At 33.8% G+C, this 19429-nt stretch overlaps 2 protein-coding genes across 2 annotated transcripts; one reads left to right on the top strand and one right to left on the bottom strand.

Moving 5' to 3' along the window:
* Positions 1 to 13117: 13117 nt before the first annotated feature.
* Positions 13118 to 15325, top strand: LOC145015317 (large ribosomal subunit protein uL18-like). Its single transcript, XM_078973773.1, has 9 exons — positions 13118 to 13255; positions 13613 to 13679; positions 13761 to 13852; positions 13951 to 14077; positions 14159 to 14238; positions 14325 to 14441; positions 14513 to 14647; positions 14729 to 14898; positions 14986 to 15325. Exons 1-9 carry the CDS (start codon positions 13253 to 13255, stop codon positions 15104 to 15106), a joined length of 912 nt encoding a protein of 303 aa, XP_078829899.1. The 5' UTR covers positions 13118 to 13252; the 3' UTR covers positions 15107 to 15325.
* A 515-nt stretch (positions 15326 to 15840) lies between these two features.
* LOC145014075 (P-loop containing nucleoside triphosphate hydrolases superfamily protein) lies at positions 15841 to 18240 on the bottom strand. The gene is made up of 10 exons (XM_078972444.1): positions 18100 to 18240; positions 17491 to 17587; positions 17305 to 17413; positions 17144 to 17225; positions 16930 to 17015; positions 16737 to 16840; positions 16518 to 16648; positions 16335 to 16428; positions 16192 to 16247; positions 15841 to 16093 (listed from the first exon to the last, which is right to left on the bottom strand). Exons 2-10 carry the CDS (start codon positions 17533 to 17535, stop codon positions 15994 to 15996), a joined length of 807 nt encoding a protein of 268 aa, XP_078828570.1. The 5' UTR covers positions 17536 to 17587; positions 18100 to 18240; the 3' UTR covers positions 15841 to 15993.
* Positions 18241 to 19429: the final 1189 nt, after the last annotated feature.

Raw genomic sequence — 19429 nt, 5'->3', positions numbered from 1 at the left:
TTAATAAAAATATGACTTTCATGAGCCATACTTATGGGTGTTATTTAAGTATGTGTGGTAATAACCCATGTTAGTTAAGTTATTATAACCTAATACAATTTAACAAGACATTAAGGACTCAAAGAAATCAACCCTGATTCAAGTAATATGTATATGAGCATGCTATGGTATATACTAAATTTAAAGTCATAATATAATATTCAAGTAATATGTATATCACCTTCTTCTAGAAGGCCTTGAACGAATTTCCTTCTCTGTTTAACTTTAAGGCCGAATTGCTTTCTCTCTTTTCTCCTAGGACCGAATTCCCTTCCTTATGGAATGAATTCAAGAGAATTCGGTTATGTATCGCCAAATTCTACTCCTAGAAACCGAATTTACCCCTAACTATGGCCATGTGGTGCCACTTGATTGAGTATGTTAGCTTTCCAATAAGATAATTGTGTTTACCAATGTAAACATCACATCACATCCTCATTTTACTTCATATACAAGTCACACATAAGATAAATTCTTCACTTTCACACATCCAGTATATGAAATCATATCATTCTCTCTCAAATAGCAAACATTATTCCTTCCATTTACTCTCAAGCATAAGACCCTCTTCTTTTATTTTCAAGATCAAACCACTCCAGAAGATCATTCCTCTTAAGAACAAGTTATTAGACTTGGTGAGTATCTCTAAAAAATAGTGTTTATACACTCTATAAATTCTTAATTCATCAAATATTCACACATAAATATGTGTTTAAACATTAGGATACAGTTACCATTTCGTGTCCTAAATCGAAGTTCACCGTTTGTAGGATTGGATATTCGAAAGCCTATAGGGTCCAACATTATGTATGGCTAGCACACGCAAATGCTGCAGAGTTGGTGGAAGTTTCGTGGGTGGATAGGTTGTTTAGGATGAGTCCGCCAACTTCGAGGCATTTAGCCTTCCTTTAGGAGTGAGGCTTGAGTGCTCAATATGATTATGTGTATTGTTAGGACGTTATGATGATACTTGGGATAAATATGGATAGGTGTGGAAGGTACTATGGTCCCGTACTACTGAAAGCATAGGATCCATACGCGTAGCAAGGAAGTCATAACCCCTAGGGTTTTGTCGGGAGTTAGTTCCCAGTTATTTGTATGAATTATCTGATACCTTGTGTTATGTTTCAGAATGGTGATGATCATGCGCTTTATGACTGGATCCGGTTCAGGATCAGGAGAGGGAGAGGAAGAGGGCGGGCAGGGGGCGCCAACAGCGCCCGAGACTATCAGCCATATAAGGCCAGATAAGATGGATGACATGATTCGAGAGATCCTGCACGATGAGGTTGTTGTGTTGTTCCGGGCCGAATTGTCGGAAATGTTCGGGTCAATTAAGACCGCTATGGTGGAGTATTTCGATGATCGTTACACAGCCCTCACTGAGGCGGCTGCCGCAGCAGCTGTATTCGCGGTAGGGTTGGGAGCCGGTCGGGCTTTTCAGTATCGAGACTTCGACAGCACAAAGCCCCCTACTTTTGATGGGGCTCAGGACCCCATCAAAGTCACGAGGTGGCTGTCTGACGTGGAGGGGTGTTTCTTCACATGCTCATGCCATACTGACCATAGGGTTAGATGTGCCCTAAACTTGCTAAGGTTCAAGGCAAAGGACTGGTGGAGGTTGGTGACTGGGTCGTATTCAGATGAGCAGAGGGATGTTGTGTCATGGGAGCAGTTCTGGGATATGTTTCGCACTCGCTACATTCCTGGAGTCGAGTGGGAACGATTAGATTTGGAGTTCTTGGAGCTGAAGCAGGATCGGGAGACGGTGACGAAGACCACTCGTATGTTCACTGAGAGGGAGATGTTCTGCCCGGAGTTTGCTTTTGATCAGGCTCAGATGACCCATTATTTGAGCATGCTCAAGACTGATATTCGACAGTTTGTGGCGACTCAGCGTTGTGATACACTTTTGGAGTTACAGGAGGCCGCCAGGTGGCGGGAGCTTAAGATTGAGTTGCAGCTGAGAGAGCAGGGTCGGGCTCCGATACATGCGCAACCGGATCCAAAGCGGTCTAAGACCGCTGAATCTAGGGTTGGGATCCAGCAGGGCCGCACTTGTGGAAAGTGCGGCAAGGGTCATTATAAAGCCTGTCGAGCGAGTAGTGGGTGCCAAAAGTGTGGTAGGGAGGGGCACTATACGAGGGACTGTGTGACATCCCAAAAATCACGGCCAGAAAAAACCGGTTTGTTTATGCTTTGTTTAAAAATCAGAGTAACATTTTAAATAAAAGTGTTGCGGAATTTGTCCCAAAACAATAATATGATAAAGATTTATCAAAAGCATTTCCATAGAAATGTATTTCATTAAAAGACTCGGGATGTCATGTTCGTACAGATCAAAAGCATAAACAGTACAATACAAGCCTTACTACATTATTTCATATCTACAGGCCTATATCCGTAATCCCTCGTCCAAACATCATATATATGCTCAAGCGCCACTACCTGTAATACATAAAACTGAGTGGGTCAGGCTTGGGAGCCTGGTGAGCACATAGGGTTTTCAACCCACAATAAATAGTTTATTAATTTCATCAATCAACAATAACCCGATTACCCGTTCCCGTTATCCTCACTTTACGTCCCTAAACACCTATCATAAGGGACCTAGCCTAAGGATCATCATCGGGACGGACACTGCTACTAAGGGGATTCCTCAGCAATAAATGTCCTAATAGGCAACCATGTGGGGGGTGGAGTACATCTGGTGAGCACACAGTTCAAATAAACACACAGTTCAAATAAACACCTACAGGTTGCGAGCCTGCTAGTGTTCCACTGGACTGTCTAGAATAGTCCGTGGTCGTCATCTATACTCCGCTAGATGACTGGATCATCAATAACATCTATAACGAGGCCTCTCATTATTTTATTTTGTCACACAACAACTATTACATCTACCCATGTTTTACCCAACACATTTTGTAGATATAAAATACATATACAGTTTAAATCTTTGAAAACATGTATAAAACGTTCATCCAGCATAGATAGCAAATATTCAGATAATATGCACAAATAGCACGTAATTTATATTAAATACTTCATATCTATGTGTAAGTTGAAAGTAAATATGCACTCACAACACGTAAATTATATAATAAATACTTCATATCTATGTGTAAGATGAAAGGGACCATGCACTCACAACACGTAAATTATATAATAAATACTTCATATCTATGTGTAAGATGAAAGGGACCATGCACTCACAACACGTAAATTATATAATAAATACTTCATATCTATGTGTAAGATGAAAGGGACCATGCACTCACCTGAAAAGGTGGTGATTCCGAACTCAGACAGCGCTTCGCTTCTTAAAAAGAATTTTCTTCGACGAAACCTAATATTATTACCACTAGAGTTTAGTTTATTATTCGTCGAGACTAATTAATAGTCTAGCTATTATTATTATTATTATATAAGCGTCAAAAAAATACTTATATAACCCATAATAATAGCCCAAGTATTTATTATAAGTTCCTAATAACGTTACTATAATTAAATAAAAGCTATATTAAAAATAGCGTAGGCGTAGCTCACTTACAGCGGGTTTTATAGAAAACCGGGCTTTGCTTGGAGCAGCGTTCCCGAGCCGAAAAGCTCTTCTTCTCGGAGCCTTCGAGCACTCCGGGGCTTCCGCCTCGTGCTAGGGAGGTTCCCTAGGCTTTTCGGGGGATTTCGGGGCTAGAGAGAGGTTCTAGAGAGAGAGAGAGAGAGAGTAAAGAGAAGAAAGAATGGGAAAGGTGTGAAGAAAATGAGGGTGGGAGAGGTGGTATTTATAGGGTGAAATGTGGCTGAACTTGGTGCCACATGTCACCATCTGGTGGCAAGCCTTGGGGAGAAAGCAATGGCCAAGATTGTGCCACATCACCCATTTTCGCACAGCACACTTCCGACTTCTAAAATCCGTAACTTTCACATATGACCTCCGTTTTTGACGTTCTTTATATCCACGCGTAGGTAATAATAAGATCTACAACTTTCATTTTGACACCGTCAGCTAATTCTCGACCGATCTTAAATTTAACAGTACAAGGAGATTATACTGTTAAACGTCTGCGTAAAATTAATAACTTCTACATACGGACTCTGTTTTTGTCTGTCTTTTTACCGTTGATTTCCTATTAATGAGATCTTCAACTCTCATTTACGTTGCATAAGCCAAAAACCGCTCGAACTAAAATTCGAGTTTCAGGTCGTGCACTGCTAAGCCGAATCTTAGAAAAATCATAACTTCTTCATACGAAGTCAGATTTGGACGTTCTTTTTATCGATGTTCTTAGTTTAACATATTCTACGACTTTTGTTTAGATTGATAAGGCTAAAAAGTCTTCTATCGTAAATTCACTATTTACGTCTCCCGATGCCGTGCCGGTTTTGCTGTAAAACTTCGGCAGCCATAACTTCTTCGTTATAGCTCGGATTTCGGCATTCTTTATATGTACGGAAACCTTGAGACGTATTCTACAACTTTATGTAGAGATATCGGGATTATCTCACACTTTAATTTTGACGCTCATTTTTATTCTTTATTAATTATACATTTATAATTAAATAATAAACACATAAACACACATAATTCACATAATACTCAAATATTTTATATTTATTACTTCAAAAAGAGTTACAATAGTTGACCTAGACTATTACATTGACAAAAATGCTTAGCCCTGAAAACCCGGGCGTTACAGACTGTCGCCAGTCCGACCCTGCATCGAATATGAGGATATGCTATCATTGTCATCAAGTTGGTCACGTGTAGATGTAGGAATGATTGTGGCCCAATCATTTCAAAAACCTAGATAGGGTAAGATTGTAATCTTACATATTAATTAATTTTAGTAATTAGATAATTAAGTTATTAGTTCCTTTAATCTATGAAAATTAATTTAAAACCCTAAGCATTACGTACGTCGACCTTTACCCAACTTCTTCCTCCCCTCTCTCAACCGATGCCCTGCACCGCACATCTATCTTCCTCCTCAACTACCATCCTCACCAAATGTCCTTCACCACTCATTTATGTTTATGCTCACCCTCGTTTAGAAGAAGGTGCTCAATCAATTCATAGTGGACAAAAGGCTGTCGAACCACCCTGTAATTTCAAGCTACAAATTAGGAATTTTTTATTTTCCATTTATGTGTACACCACTATTCCCCATCCTCCATCAAAGCATCTTTTTTGAAAGAGGATGACATATGAGTACCATCTGCTTCCAAACTTCGATTTGGAGATAGCTTGCTTCCAGGTATGCGCTCTATGATCTGTTTTGTATCCTTTATCTTCCTAACACCTCCTTGTTTGCATCTGAACAACTGTTGTTATTTGTCTTCAATTCTACCATACTTGGATCGGCTACCATGGCTTATATTTCTCTCACATGCTACCTTCTTCCATCCGTTATTAATAACAATAACAACTATTTCAATTTAAGTTCATCCAAAACCATAATTTGATTGAAGTGTGTAACCCCTAATCGACGACGAGAAAAGAACAATTCACAAACTTCGGTTATATGTTGTTCTTCAGATAAGTCAGCCGCATCCGGTTCTGTACCCTCTGGAGATAACTTCCCAATGTATGTTTCTATATCCAACGTCGTTTTTATTTTATTTACAAGAAAATAGCCACTTTGATTATATGAACCGAATTTAGTCTTCTTTATACTCTCTGATAACAGAGGAAATTTGATTATCGAGCTCTTTTGGTTATTTGATTTATTCTTTCATACAAAGCAAAATCGAAATCTATCATTCTCTGAGTAATTTGAAGCTTGTTAAAGAAATTAAATACATAAACAACATGTTCCAGTAAAATCTTTACTAAATAAATAGGAACGGATACTTAATTTCACAATTATCGCATATGCAGCAATTTTTGCATCATAGAAAGTCCAAAGACTGTTCATGATTTTATTCAAATGCAAACAAAGGAAATCCAAGACAACATAAGGAGTAGACACAATAAGATCTTCCTCCATATGCCAAGCATTGACATAGGAGCATATGCCCAATCATATGGGCAACAACCTTTTATTTTTTATAACATGTTAATCTCAGTTCCCTTTTCCCTTTCTCCATTGTTTTCTTGTGTTACTTTGATTTTTTTTTTTTTTTTTTATCATTTGATGTAATATGTATGGTGTACAAAATCAACATGACAGGAGGTATGAAGCAAACCTTCTGTAAAAATCACATGCAAAGAAAGTAAGGGCAATATTCTTCTAGAATTTGATTTTTAGCATATTCTCTTAGAATAAGGAAGACTAACATTTTTCTAGAATAAGGAAGGATGATATTCTTCTCATGTCAACACGGGCAGGAGAAAGTCTTGGAATCGAGCATTAAATAGATCAAGTGCATTTGTTCTAGAATTGTGTATTTAAGCATGATATGTTTTTAAGAAGTTATTTCATTTTTATGATGTTTTGTTAGAATATACATAACTGTATTAAAATGTATAAGATTAGTATTCCGTAAGAATATGTATACATCTACATTCAATTGTCCATGAATATAAAAAGATCTTGTTATTTTTCAATTAATGGTTCATGAATGTTGGGTTTCTTCAAGAAGTTAATTAAATCAGAATATGTACTTTGTTAAAAAGTATATATTTTGACATTCTTGTAGAATATCATTTTAACAAAATGACATTATGACGGATAATTAAAAAATATGTTAGAATTAAAATTTAATTAATTAAAAAAAAATCAGAATTTTTAAATGAAGAAAATTAATTATCTCCTAAAAATATGGATTTTTCCTTTTACAAATTTATCTCAATTGACTAAAATACTTCTATGTTGAAATTAAATGATATTTTTCAATTATTTTAAATTCAATAATATATATTGATTAATTTTTTAAAATAACTAAAATGAATGACTCGCAATCATTCATACATCCACACAGTAATTAGTTAAAACACAATAATCTATGTGATATATATATATATATATATATATATATATATATATATATATATATATATATATATATATATATCATTATTTTATATAAAAACCTTATTTTTCTTGTGCCTCGAAACTCAATTTTTCCGTGTAATTTGATGCCATGTAACCTGCCTTATAAACGACACCATGGATATCAACATCGACTCATAACAACTGACTTCCGTTGCGTCGGATCGGCATTCTGCGCGCATGAGATGGGTTTAATGAAGAGATAGCGACTAAGGAGTTGAACCGTTTTCCACCACCGTTTCTTAATCTTAAGTGTCGGTCTACAACTACAATGATCCTATGTATAAATATCGATCCTCACCCTGACATCTTCATATTTTCTTCAATTTATGAGATTAGGCACTACAACCAATAAATGGTTTTTTTTTCTCTCATCGACATGTATCGATCCTCACTGGATATTTTCAATTTTTTTCTTAATTTCCGAAATTATGGATTTTGTTCACTACATTCAGACTCATGTTTTCATTCTCAATGTATTTCGTTTATGTCGGTTTGGATTTTTTTTTTCTTGTGGTTTATTGTTGTTATTCAGTGAAAGATTTTATAGGGTTCACCCAATTGCACGGTTTGCTTATTGTAACTTATTAAGATTGGGTTGAACTTTTAGAAACGTTTTGTTTCTTTTCACAATTGAACTTTTAGGGTTGCTTTTCTGATTCCTTTCTCTTAAAGTTAATTAGGCAAGTAGGATGTGCATTCAATTGTTTTTTTCTTTTATATATATATATATATATATATATATATATATATATATATATATATATATATATATATATTAACTTTTCAAGCAAACTGCTGCCTTCATAAAATGAGTGATTAGGAATTTGTATAATTATTATTGTATTTAGTAGTTTTCCTATCATTTTTTATCTTTCTTTCACCATTTTGCTAAAAGTATGCTGAATGGTAGGGGTGTTCGTGGGGCGGTTCGGCTCGGATATTAATAAAGTTGTGAACTGTGACTACGGGGCGGGTAACTCATGTGCACTACCCGAAACCGAACCGAATTGGCAAAAAAACCGAACCGAACCGAACAGTATGAAGACGGGTAACCACGGTTCGGTTCACGGATACCCGCTAAATATGCACGTCAAATTTAATCCTAACTACAAACTTTATTTCGATAATTTCTTTATGAAAATAAGTAAGCAAGTGATTCAAAAATGATGATGACGTTCAAATAACATTAATTATAATCTATATAATAACTATAATAATGAAAATAACAAGAAACATGATGAATATATAGAAGTGCAAACTGGAAATTTCCCATGGTCGGCCGTATCATGTTTCTTGATAAAAAAATTTGTCAACTAATCTAGCCATGCAAAACGATTACATACGGTGAAGTGCAAACTGGAAACAGGAAATATTTTTATTATGTTTTATTTCTATATTAATAATATTTACCTTTGTTATTTATTGATTTATTGCTTGTGGATGGTTCACTCTCTGTATTATTAATATTTCTATATTAATAATATATATATATATATATATATATATATATATATATATATATATATATATATATAACGGTTCGGTTCGACTATCCGCGAATACCTAAATGTTCAAACCGAAACCGACCCATAGATAGACGGTTTTTTCGGTTTCATTTTTTTTTTATTTCGGTTTAATTCGGTTTCGGTTTTTTTTCGGTTTCGGATTGATCGGATCGGCTCGGTTTTTTGGTTTTGCGGTTTTTTTACACACCCCTACTGAATGGAGTTTCATGATAGCATGGGAACCATAAAAAGTCATAGTTTACATTGGTTGAATGGACCTTGTTAGATTTTCTTTCATATATTTATGTTTTTTATGTAGTATCTTGCATTGTTAGTATTTTTCATTTAAAGTTTCCCTATGCTTTTTGATTAGATATGCATGTATTACATTGAATCACTAAGATGCAGTAAGTATGATAATGGAAGATTGAGGTACCAAACTATAGGACTTTTTATAGTTAATTATTTTCTAATGGACATAACTGAAATTTTAATATCTCTTAGGTTTTGGGTTCTTACAAAAAAAAAGGTACAAAGTGTACGAACTTGGGCTTTATTATTTAAAAAATACAATGTAGCATCCTTTGACGAATGGTCTACATGTCTTTTAAGAGATTGGGCAAGTGCAACGGAGATGGATTAAGAAGATGGGAGTTCGAAGAGGTAAATTTTTTTTGTTTTAATCTTATGGGTAAATTCCATAAAATAGCAATTTACTTTATTATTTTTACCATTATAGGTAATACACTTACTTTTTTTACCCATCAAAGCATATCATGTTCCATTTTTTTTTACCAATGATAATAATATTATGATAAGAAGTTAAGAGGCTATATAGAGTGATATGATGATCACAGCGGGTGTAAATTTTCTAAGTTTGTTGGTGGTATCCTTTTTCTATGTTCTTGAAATGCTTAAAAAAAGTATGCACTTGCTTATATATTGTACTTTGTTTTTCCTGATTAGGTGTATCTCGATGTGGTAAGAGTTGCAGAACGTGATGGATGAATTATCTGTCAGGAAGTTATATGTGAAAACAATTCAAACAAAGATCTCATAATGATCTTTGATCGTGCTTTTTATGTCTGTTGTCGTACGCAGTAACAAACTTAATTGTTTTTCCTTTTTCTGTTTTTCTTTATTTTAAAATATAATGGAAACGGTACATTCTCAAATGCATTCTGCTTTGAAAGTATAGAAGGGTATATGATCATTTGTTGACATTTTCATTGATCACACAACGCTTATGATGCATATTACAAAATGGGAAAAAAAGAAAAATGCCTTGACTCTTTTGTGTGGATGTGTATATTACAGGATGCATATATTCTTATCATTACAAAAAAGAAAGTCTTTGTTCATACATCACTTACTCTCGATAGAGATAACTTATATGATGCATATAGACAGAAGGTTAAAATGGTCAATTATTGTCAAGGTTGTAAAGATCGATAGCTCGACGGTCGACTCGTGTTAATGGATTAATCGGTCTTGGTGGGGATTAATCGGGGACCATAGATTATTAATAAAATATTAAAATTAATTAAATATTAATATATCTTAAGAAAAAACAAGTACTTCAAAATTAGAAAATAATAAAAATTGTAATTTGGAAATGTGAAAATACGAAAATATGAACATTTTGGTATAATATTTGAAATTTTGAAAATTTGAAAATTTTGGAGTAAAAAAAGAAAGTTGGTTTTTTGATTTTTTTTTTTTAAATTTAAATTTTTTGACCTTTTTTTAACTTTTTTGACTTTTGTTGACCGATTAATCCCGCCAAACCCGATTAATCCTAAATTTTCGATTAATGCCCTAATCCTCGACGGTTGGAGAACGCCAAGCGATTAATCCACGATTAATCCCGATTTCTGCAACCATGATTATTGTATTTCAGGCAGTATGTTGTCGTTCCTTGCAATTTTCTCTTAAGTTAATGCCGATATGTTATTTTTCCAGGCCCTACTCTTTTTGATGTATTGAAACCCACATGTGAGGTATCTGGATCATGTTCGCGTACAATTTATTGAAAACTTTCAACTGGACGACATTTATACCCTTATGATGGTCTTAAACGAGTTCACTCTTCTGTTGAAGCTATGTAGCTTTGATCAACCACCTCTTGAACAAGTGACAGAAGATGTGACTTTACAGTCTACATGATTTACTTGAGGTGCAGTCAAGTTTTCTATTTTGGATTAGCTACAACAAATAGCAACCTACTTCCATGATATACCTATTATAGCACCCTACTTCCATTTGTTGACAAATCTATTTGGTCATAATAACGCCATTCAAATAGAAAGCAATATTGATTGCTAAAAGTGGGTGGATTTTTCAAATCATAAAAGCTACCACCTTCGCTTTCGGATTCACTTTCAAGTTTCTTAGGTATTTTATTTGTTTCATGGATATTTTCATATTGTTAATTTATATGCATAATGAAATAGGTTTTAGTACATCTTACTTTTAACATTGTATCCCTCATGAAATCATATTCAAAACGCTTGAGCTGAAGTTGAAAAACGAGTAGGAAATCTATATATAGGAGCAGGAAATCTATATATAGGACACCTTTTCTACCATCCTAAATAGGAGGGCATAAAATTAATCCACACAAAATAAAATCATGAGAGAATTGTAGATACATAATGGTATGTTTGTCATTCCCTAGTTGTTATGTTTTTACTTATAAAAGTTATTAGCAGAAAAGAAACTAAATATCATACTCAATAGTGGTGCTTTTTTTTTTAGATTAATTTGTTGTACTACAAAGCCATTTTAGTGTTCTGAGCATGTATTGCAGATTGTATTTTGACGAAATGCTTAACACAAGAACAAATATTATAACTACTTTTTTCCTTTCATATTTGTGAAAGATGGTGAAAGAATGTCTTTTTTTTATAAAGAGAAGAGAATGTCTAATTCTTATAATCATGCATTCTGAAAAGTTGAAATAATTTATATATGCATCATTTATTTACTTTGCATAATTTATTTTTTTCAAGTGATCAATTTTTTGTAAACAAAAATAAGTTGTGATTTACATTGCATTAACATATAATTTTCTTTAACGGTAGTGATGACAACTCGAGAATTTAGGCTTTGTCCAACCATTTTTTAGGTGTACAGCAGGAGGATAAGAGCAAGCCTTGAAGTACATCTCTTAACATTACCTATGTATGAGTGACAACTAACCATAACAAGAACAAACCATTATGGTTGGGAAGAATTTTTTGGCCAAAATAACACTGTAATTTGATGACAGTGGCTAAAATAGCATCGTAAATTGTAGACTGTCCAAAATACCACTCGACTTCTAGAAATTGTATGAATTTCACTGATCAGATAGCTAAGATGCATTTGATGAATTTTGAAGATTGTGTTGACTGTGAATCATAACTTTAGAGGTTAAAGATTTTGAGATTTTTAGAGATCCCACCATATTTGAGTTCCATATTTGTATAGAAATATTTGTGAGACAATCAGGTCTTTTAACATTGTAAAGCCATTAGGATTTGTCCAATATAAGTCTAAGTCTATAATGCATCTTCAACTTGAGACCATACTAGATGGTATAAGTTAACTAAAAAATGTATGGGCAACAAACACAACCCTTTATTACAGACCATATATCACATAAAAGAGAAACACTACCTAGAAATGTATAACCCAATATTCATATTAGAACTCTGTAGTTTCATCCTTGTGTTTTGGAATGTTGTATTTTAAAGAATCCTTCTGATGATAACCTTGTACCCTAATTTTTGAAAATAGCCAAATTGCCCTTCATGAGCATGGGATTATAACAATATAGTTTCATTTTCTTTTTCTTATTTATGCATTATAACTTGAAAATCTACCCATTTATAACATTGTGCTTTCACTATTTTTGTTATCAAAACAATATACTTTACATAATAGTGAAGGAATACCCAAATTACCTTATGTGTGTCGTGCTTAGCACGGGCCTCAATCTTTTATAGTATATATATATATATATATATATATATATATATATATATATATATATATATATATATATATATATATATATAGAGAGAGAGAGAGAGAGAGAGAGAGAGAGAGAGAGAGAGAGAGAGAGAGAGCATTTTTTTAGTTATGTAATTGAAAAAAAAGAAAAAGGCAAATTCATAATTTTATAAAAAACAAACCAAAAAGGACCAAAACTCGCAATAAAAGGAAATTTTTTGCATCATCGGTGCTAAAGTGATAAATTTCAACATATCATAGGATCATTTTTGCAATTTTTGTCTATTTTTTTACACATACATGAAATTTTAAATAGAATTTATCTGACCTGATCTACCAAAATTAAGAACGGTTTAGTCGGGTTAATCAAAGTATCGATTGATTTCGACGAAATTAGCCGATAGAGTTAATAAAATGATGCAAGTCTGTTGGGTTATTTGCAAATAACCCTACTTATAAAAGAATCAAAAATCAAAGTTCAAGGACTGTATGTGACACTCAACAACAATCCAAGGTATGCATCGACACTCTCTTCATATTAACAAAAGCCCTAAGATGGAATGCGATACAAAAAGCAATCCCAGCCGTCGATTTCAGTTCTCTTTCGTCTTTAGGGTTTTTGATATCTGGACGCCTTAATTCTCCTCCACTGAGCCTGTAATTCTCTTTCTCCCTCCCTCCCTGCGCAACCCGCAGACAGACCAAAAATCGGCCATGGTAAAGCCTCACAGTTCCCATTTCTGATTCAAATCACGCATGTCGACAATCAAATCGTTGTTTTGATGTTTTGTTGTTGTTAGGGTCTTTTGTTAACTTACCTGAACTCATTTAAACACATAGCTCTTTCATAGACTGTGTTGTTTTGATGCCTAAGTTATTGTTTATATTTTCAATATTTTACGTATGAAAAATGTGTTTTCTTATGCTATATCATTGTTGATCTGTTTATCGATCAATTTCGTAAACAAATCATGTTATGTTTATATGTTATGTGTATATCTTCGTTTGAACTCTAAAATTTGATGTTTGTAATATCCATTAACAGTTTCATTGCTTGTGGTTTTATTTGTCAAGGTTTTCGTCGCACAGAAGTCTAGATCTTACTTCAAGAGGTTTCAAGTCAAATTCAAGCGAAGGAGAGGTATGGATATGTCTGTTATTGTTTGTCATATCTCATGTTTCATTGCTGCACTGTTTTTTTTACTCCCATTTATCGTTGCAGAGGGCAAAACTGATTATCGTGCAAGGATACGTTTGATTAATCAGGACAAAAACAAATACAACACGCCTAAATATCGTTATGTTGTGCGATTTGTATCCTTTCATTTCCCTTTTTTGATGAATTATCTTTTGACCCTTTCTGAGATGGGCGTTTGTATCTTTTAAGAGTTTCCTTAACAGTATGCTATTAGACCAACAAAGATATAGTTGCACAAATTGTATCCGCTAGCATTGCTGGGGACATGGTTCTTGCATCTGCTTATGCTCATGAACTCCCTAGTTATGGCCTCAAAGTTGGACTTACAAACTATGCTGCAGGTATTGTTGTGTTTCCTTTAAAGACATGTTTAATGTGATGTTGAAAGACTCACCTTTTTCATTTTTATGTTTTGTCTTTAGCTTATTGTACTGGGCTTCTGTTGGCTCGTCGAGTTTTGAAAACACTTGAGATGGATGAGGAGTATGAGGGAAATGTTGAGGTATGTGTGTGTCATGTGGCATGGATGAATTATTATTAAATCACTGATGGATGTATTTTTTTAATCAAGTGATTGCATTTTTATAGGCCACTGGTGAAGATTACTCTGTGGAACCTGCAGAAAGCAGAAGGCCTTTCCGTGCTCTTTTAGATGTTGGTCTTATCAGAACCACTACTGGCAACCGTGTTTTTGGTGCCCTCAAGGTAAATAAATAGCAACCTACTTCCACTGATTTTGTTTTTTTTTAGCAAAACTGAAAGTAGAATGGTTTCAGGGAGCACTGGATGGTGGAATTGACATCCCTCACAGTGAAAAGAGGTTTGCTGGATTCAACAAGGATGGGAAGCAACTTGATGCTGATGTTCACCGCAAGTACATTTATGGGGGACATGTTGCTGATTACATGAGGGTATGTATGTCTTTATTTATTGTGTTTAAAGTGATATGAACATATATGAATGGTTTTGTTTGAATGAGTGAATGAATGCAGACTTTGACAGAAGATGAACCAGAGAAATATCAGACACACTTTTCTGAATACATAAAGGCTGGAGTTGAAGCAGACAGCATTGAAGAGGTCTACAAGAAGGTGCATGCAGCTATTCGTGCTGATCCAACCCCCAAGAAATCTGATAAGCAGCCTGCCAAGGAGCACAAGAGGTAACACAGTTGTTTTTTTTTTTTGCTTATTTTTGTATTAAAGATTTAGGGTTTAGACAGTTGAAAATATTTGATTGGTTGTTTCAGATACAATCTCAAGAAGTTGACATATGATGAGAGGAAGCAAAAGCTTATCGAGAGGTTGAATGCTTTGAATGCTGCTGCTGGGGCTGATGATGAGGATGACGATGATGAAGATGACGAGTGAAGATTTTTGCTTGTTGGATTCTTCAAAAAAAAGACAAGATTTTATCATCTTTCAATTTTGTTGCTTTTTGTTGAATATCTCTCCCATAGACAGAAAGGATACTGGTTGATTGTTCGACTTGTTTAATTTTATGTTTTTTTTCTTAGTTGTTGAAGTTGGAATTCTTTTGTTTACATTATGAATGTCTTAGGTGTTTTTTTTAAGTATTTTCTTTCTCAATTGTTGGATTTACAGGGTATGTCTAGCTCTCAAGTAGGCAGAATATGAAAGCTATCGTCTTTTTCTATGTTTAATTAATTTGCAAACGGCTTTACCAAGTTGATTGATTTCTGCGCAAAATTCCTCATCTCTGAAAATTACACTTAAATTCTTTTGCTGAGCTTGATCAAAACTTTTTTGATTAGAATTTAACAAGTTTATTTTTAGCATAATTCTAATAACAAAGCTTTCAGGCCGATCTCAACACTATTATTGTGTGGTACCGTAATAGAATGTACGGTTAAATTTCTCATAAAATTTAGAAACTTCCGTAATTGATGTTTAGCAAAATATTAAATAAATAAATTCTAACATAACAATTTTTTGGTCTACTTATGTTGTGGCCCTTTTTATATGTATTTATTACCTCTACTAGAATATTGTAATTTTTCAAACGTATTTTGCCTATTGTTTGTTTTCTGGATAAACCTTGTAACATGTACTAAAGTAGAATATGGCTCAGTAGTACAAATTAATTGAGAAACAACCGGATCATAATAAACACTTATGGGACATCATAATACTCATTAAAATATATGTATTTTTCACAATCCCATCAATGATTGCCAAAACAACACAAAAAAGTAATGACAAATTTCGGAAAATGAGACATCATCATATAAAGACTTTTAGTCTTCATCTTCATCTTCATCAAAATCCTTAATCTTCACATCAGCATCTTCTCCATATTGAATGCAGTTGTCTATTTGTGAAAGAACATACTGTATGCTGTAAACAAAAACACAAATTACCATTTCCAATATTAAAAATACAACCAAAACCGACTCGCTTTCTCCATATTGAATGCAGTTGTCACGACACTTTACCTGCTCTCCTTCCTTAAATCAAGAGGCACAAAGCTCACCATGCTATACTCATCAACCTAATATAATACAACATATCATTAATAACAATTATCAGTTTTACATGAACGTTTTTAATTGATCATCTATCTGGTTTTAGAACTAACCAAATCAATTAAGGCCTTGTTGAGCTTCTGGAATTGAGGGCCCATTCGCTGATTCAGTTCAGACAGCAGAGTCGTAGGCTCTGGAGTCAGATAACTATTGGAAGTAGACACAATCATAAACTCATAATCACAATATGTAAAATGGACATATGTATATATAAGTAATAATAGAAGCTAACTAACTCTTCAATGTCTCTTTTTCTAGTAACAAGGTCCATTTTGGAGAGGATGTTAACATGAGGCAGTTCAAGCTGAATCATTGCAGAGAGTGATGACATACAACCACTAATAAACTTGGTCACATCCGTGATGAACTGATATAAGTTGAGAAAAAGAATCAGCAAACTGAATAAAGCAAGTGAGGGTATTCATGTCTTTTTGCACAGACATAGAATTACAAACCTGGGAGTCAAGCAAGTAAACAGCACAGACATTGAAATTCTTACGCTGCAAATGCTCCACAAAGTTCTTAAGAGCAGGAACATGAGAAAAGAGTTCAATTTGACCTATCAAGCGAATCATTTTCAAGAAAATTACTTTACTTTTATAGATATAACATGCTTAAAGCAAACATGTTATTGACTTATAGTCATACCTGGGCAATCAAATACTAGATAATCATCTTCCATGTAATTCTCCAGTTCTTCAGATAACCACTCATCCAAATTTTCTTCAAGATGTCTAGTGAGTGAGATTTAAGGACAATTTTAGCCTTCTGTATGGAATTAGTGCATGAAAGAATTTTGTGTGTTTATGGAAGTGGAGCGATAAAGAGTAAAGAAACACAACAAAAGACAAGGGAAGGATACTCCATGCAGAACATAAGAGCACCATTTGGACCAAGTCCATATTCCTCCATTACATCATCCAAAGATATAAGTTCCCGAATATCTGCAGTCAATCATATTAGTAATCATTATTACAAAGTGTGTATTATTGTGAGAAGTTAACAAGAAAATAAGCAATTTACCAATGGCCACAGGATAATCAAAGTTTTCTGCAGCAGGATCTAGATTCACAATATGAATCGTTCTTCCAGTAGTTTCACAGTGTTGGAACAAACTTGAGCAATAAGTAGACTGAAAGTGGCAATAGATAATCAGTTGTTGGACAAATATCTATAAATATTATGATTAAATAAAATTATGTGTCTTACCTTTCCACTTCCAGCAGGACCAATTACCAATTGAGCGTAACCCATAACTACCCCCTCTTTGTTTTGATCTCTGTCTCTTCTGCTTTCTCCTCTCAAACTGATTTAATAATAAAATTGGATGCAAGAAACCAGTCATTTGAATATACCGAATCACAATTACATCAAGCTCCTAGATGAAAACTTAACAATTACTACAAACCCTAACTTAACCATCTTAACAATTTAATCTTTTGGATGACATTATTTTTAACCGGAAAGAACTATTCCTTCTTATAACAGAGTCCTTTAAATTTTCATAAAGATAAAAAAACACTTTCTCTTACAGAGAGTAGGATTACACAATATTTGAGCAAGTCAGTTTCTTCCTGGATATCGCAGAGACATCTTCTGTAATCGCTTACAATCATTTCTTATAACTTTTAATCTTAATTCGATTGATTTTGGTGAAAAGAATTCGTAATTCATAAAATACCCATGAGATATACATAAAACCCTAGTAAAACCCTCATCAAAATATCAAAAGAGGAGTAAATGAACAATTAAGAAAGAGAAACAGTGTTGTATTGACTCAATACACACACACTCTACCGGAAAAGAAGAAATTCTGACCTCGGAAAAGGATTGATATGATGGATTGGACGAAGAAAGACGAAGACGGAGAACAAGGGTTTGGATGCTCTACTTGTAAGTCGTTTTCCAAATTAGCAAAGCAAACGTGGGTTAATTGCCAAAAAAATAAAAAAAATTCCAATGCGCAATTTATGTATATTAAGTTTTATTCGGAGTAAATTACATTTTCGATCTTATAACTATATATATTTTAAATTTTGGTTTCCAAAAGTTTCTATTTTGTAATTTTGGTCCTGTTTGTTAAGGCCAATTACTAAAAAAAACACTATATTTTTCAAAAGGTTGGTTTAAACAACAAATTATTAATAAATTCTGAAAATAACATCAGTTTTTGTTAGAGAGGATGTTTGTCAAAGCTTATATGATGTCAAACATAAACTATTTTTTAGTGTTCTGCAAAAAAAGATATTTATACGTGTAAAATTATCAAAAGACTTCCTTTTAACATCTAGGTTACAGGTTTAATATTGTGAATCATTTGTATGGTTCAGTTTGGTAATTAATCTTGTTTTCTGTTCTTATAGTTTAACATTTGATTTAACATATTGCATCCTAAAATCATATAACAGAATTAAATGATAAACAACTCTCATAGCTTTATGCATCAATTGTTAACACAATTGAAGAATAAAACTAGGAAAAAAAATCGACAGCAAGGGAGGGATGGACAACAGGTAAAAAAACGAAGATAGCAAGAAAGACACGACATAATGAATGTTTCTATTTTACAACTCTTACGAACTGTTCAGAAAACATCATTATGATCTGCTATAGGAGATTTAGCAGGTTTCCAATGTGTTTGACAACTCCGACGATGCTCTGATTATCTTTTTCGATAAATCTCTGGCGTTCATGATTTTTTCGGCGAACTCAAGTACTCGGGTCTATTATATTCAGTCTTTTTCTTAGATCTGAACAAATTTCGAACATAAACCATATGGACAATCGGTTTTCAGAGTCAAGAACTCAAACTCATAAATCAATTCTTCATCATCTTCTGTTCAAACTCAAGAACACATGTAAGAGCTTCTGATGTGTTTGTTCATCGTGTTCTTGAGATCTTTATCTGATTCATCGTTTGTTCATTGTGTGTGTGTATTGGATCAGAACACGAAGAACACAACGAACACAAGAGCTTCAGATTTGAGTGTGTTTGTTAGATCAGAACACAAAGAACATGGACCATATTGAAAAATGAACCTAGATCAGAACACAAACCCATATCTTCAAGCTCAATTTCTAGGTTTGAAAAACCTAACTTGAGTTCATATTCAAGCTCGATTTTGGAAAATCACCACATGTGAGTGTG

Source organism: Lactuca saligna, chromosome 9 (assembly GCF_052625555.1).
Source record: "Lactuca saligna cultivar CGN05327 chromosome 9, ASM5262555v1, whole genome shotgun sequence".
NCBI classification, from domain to species: Eukaryota; Viridiplantae; Streptophyta; class Magnoliopsida; order Asterales; family Asteraceae; genus Lactuca; species Lactuca saligna.
The sequence above is the reverse complement of the archived record's forward strand: the minus strand, read 5'-3'. Positions and strand labels throughout refer to the sequence as shown.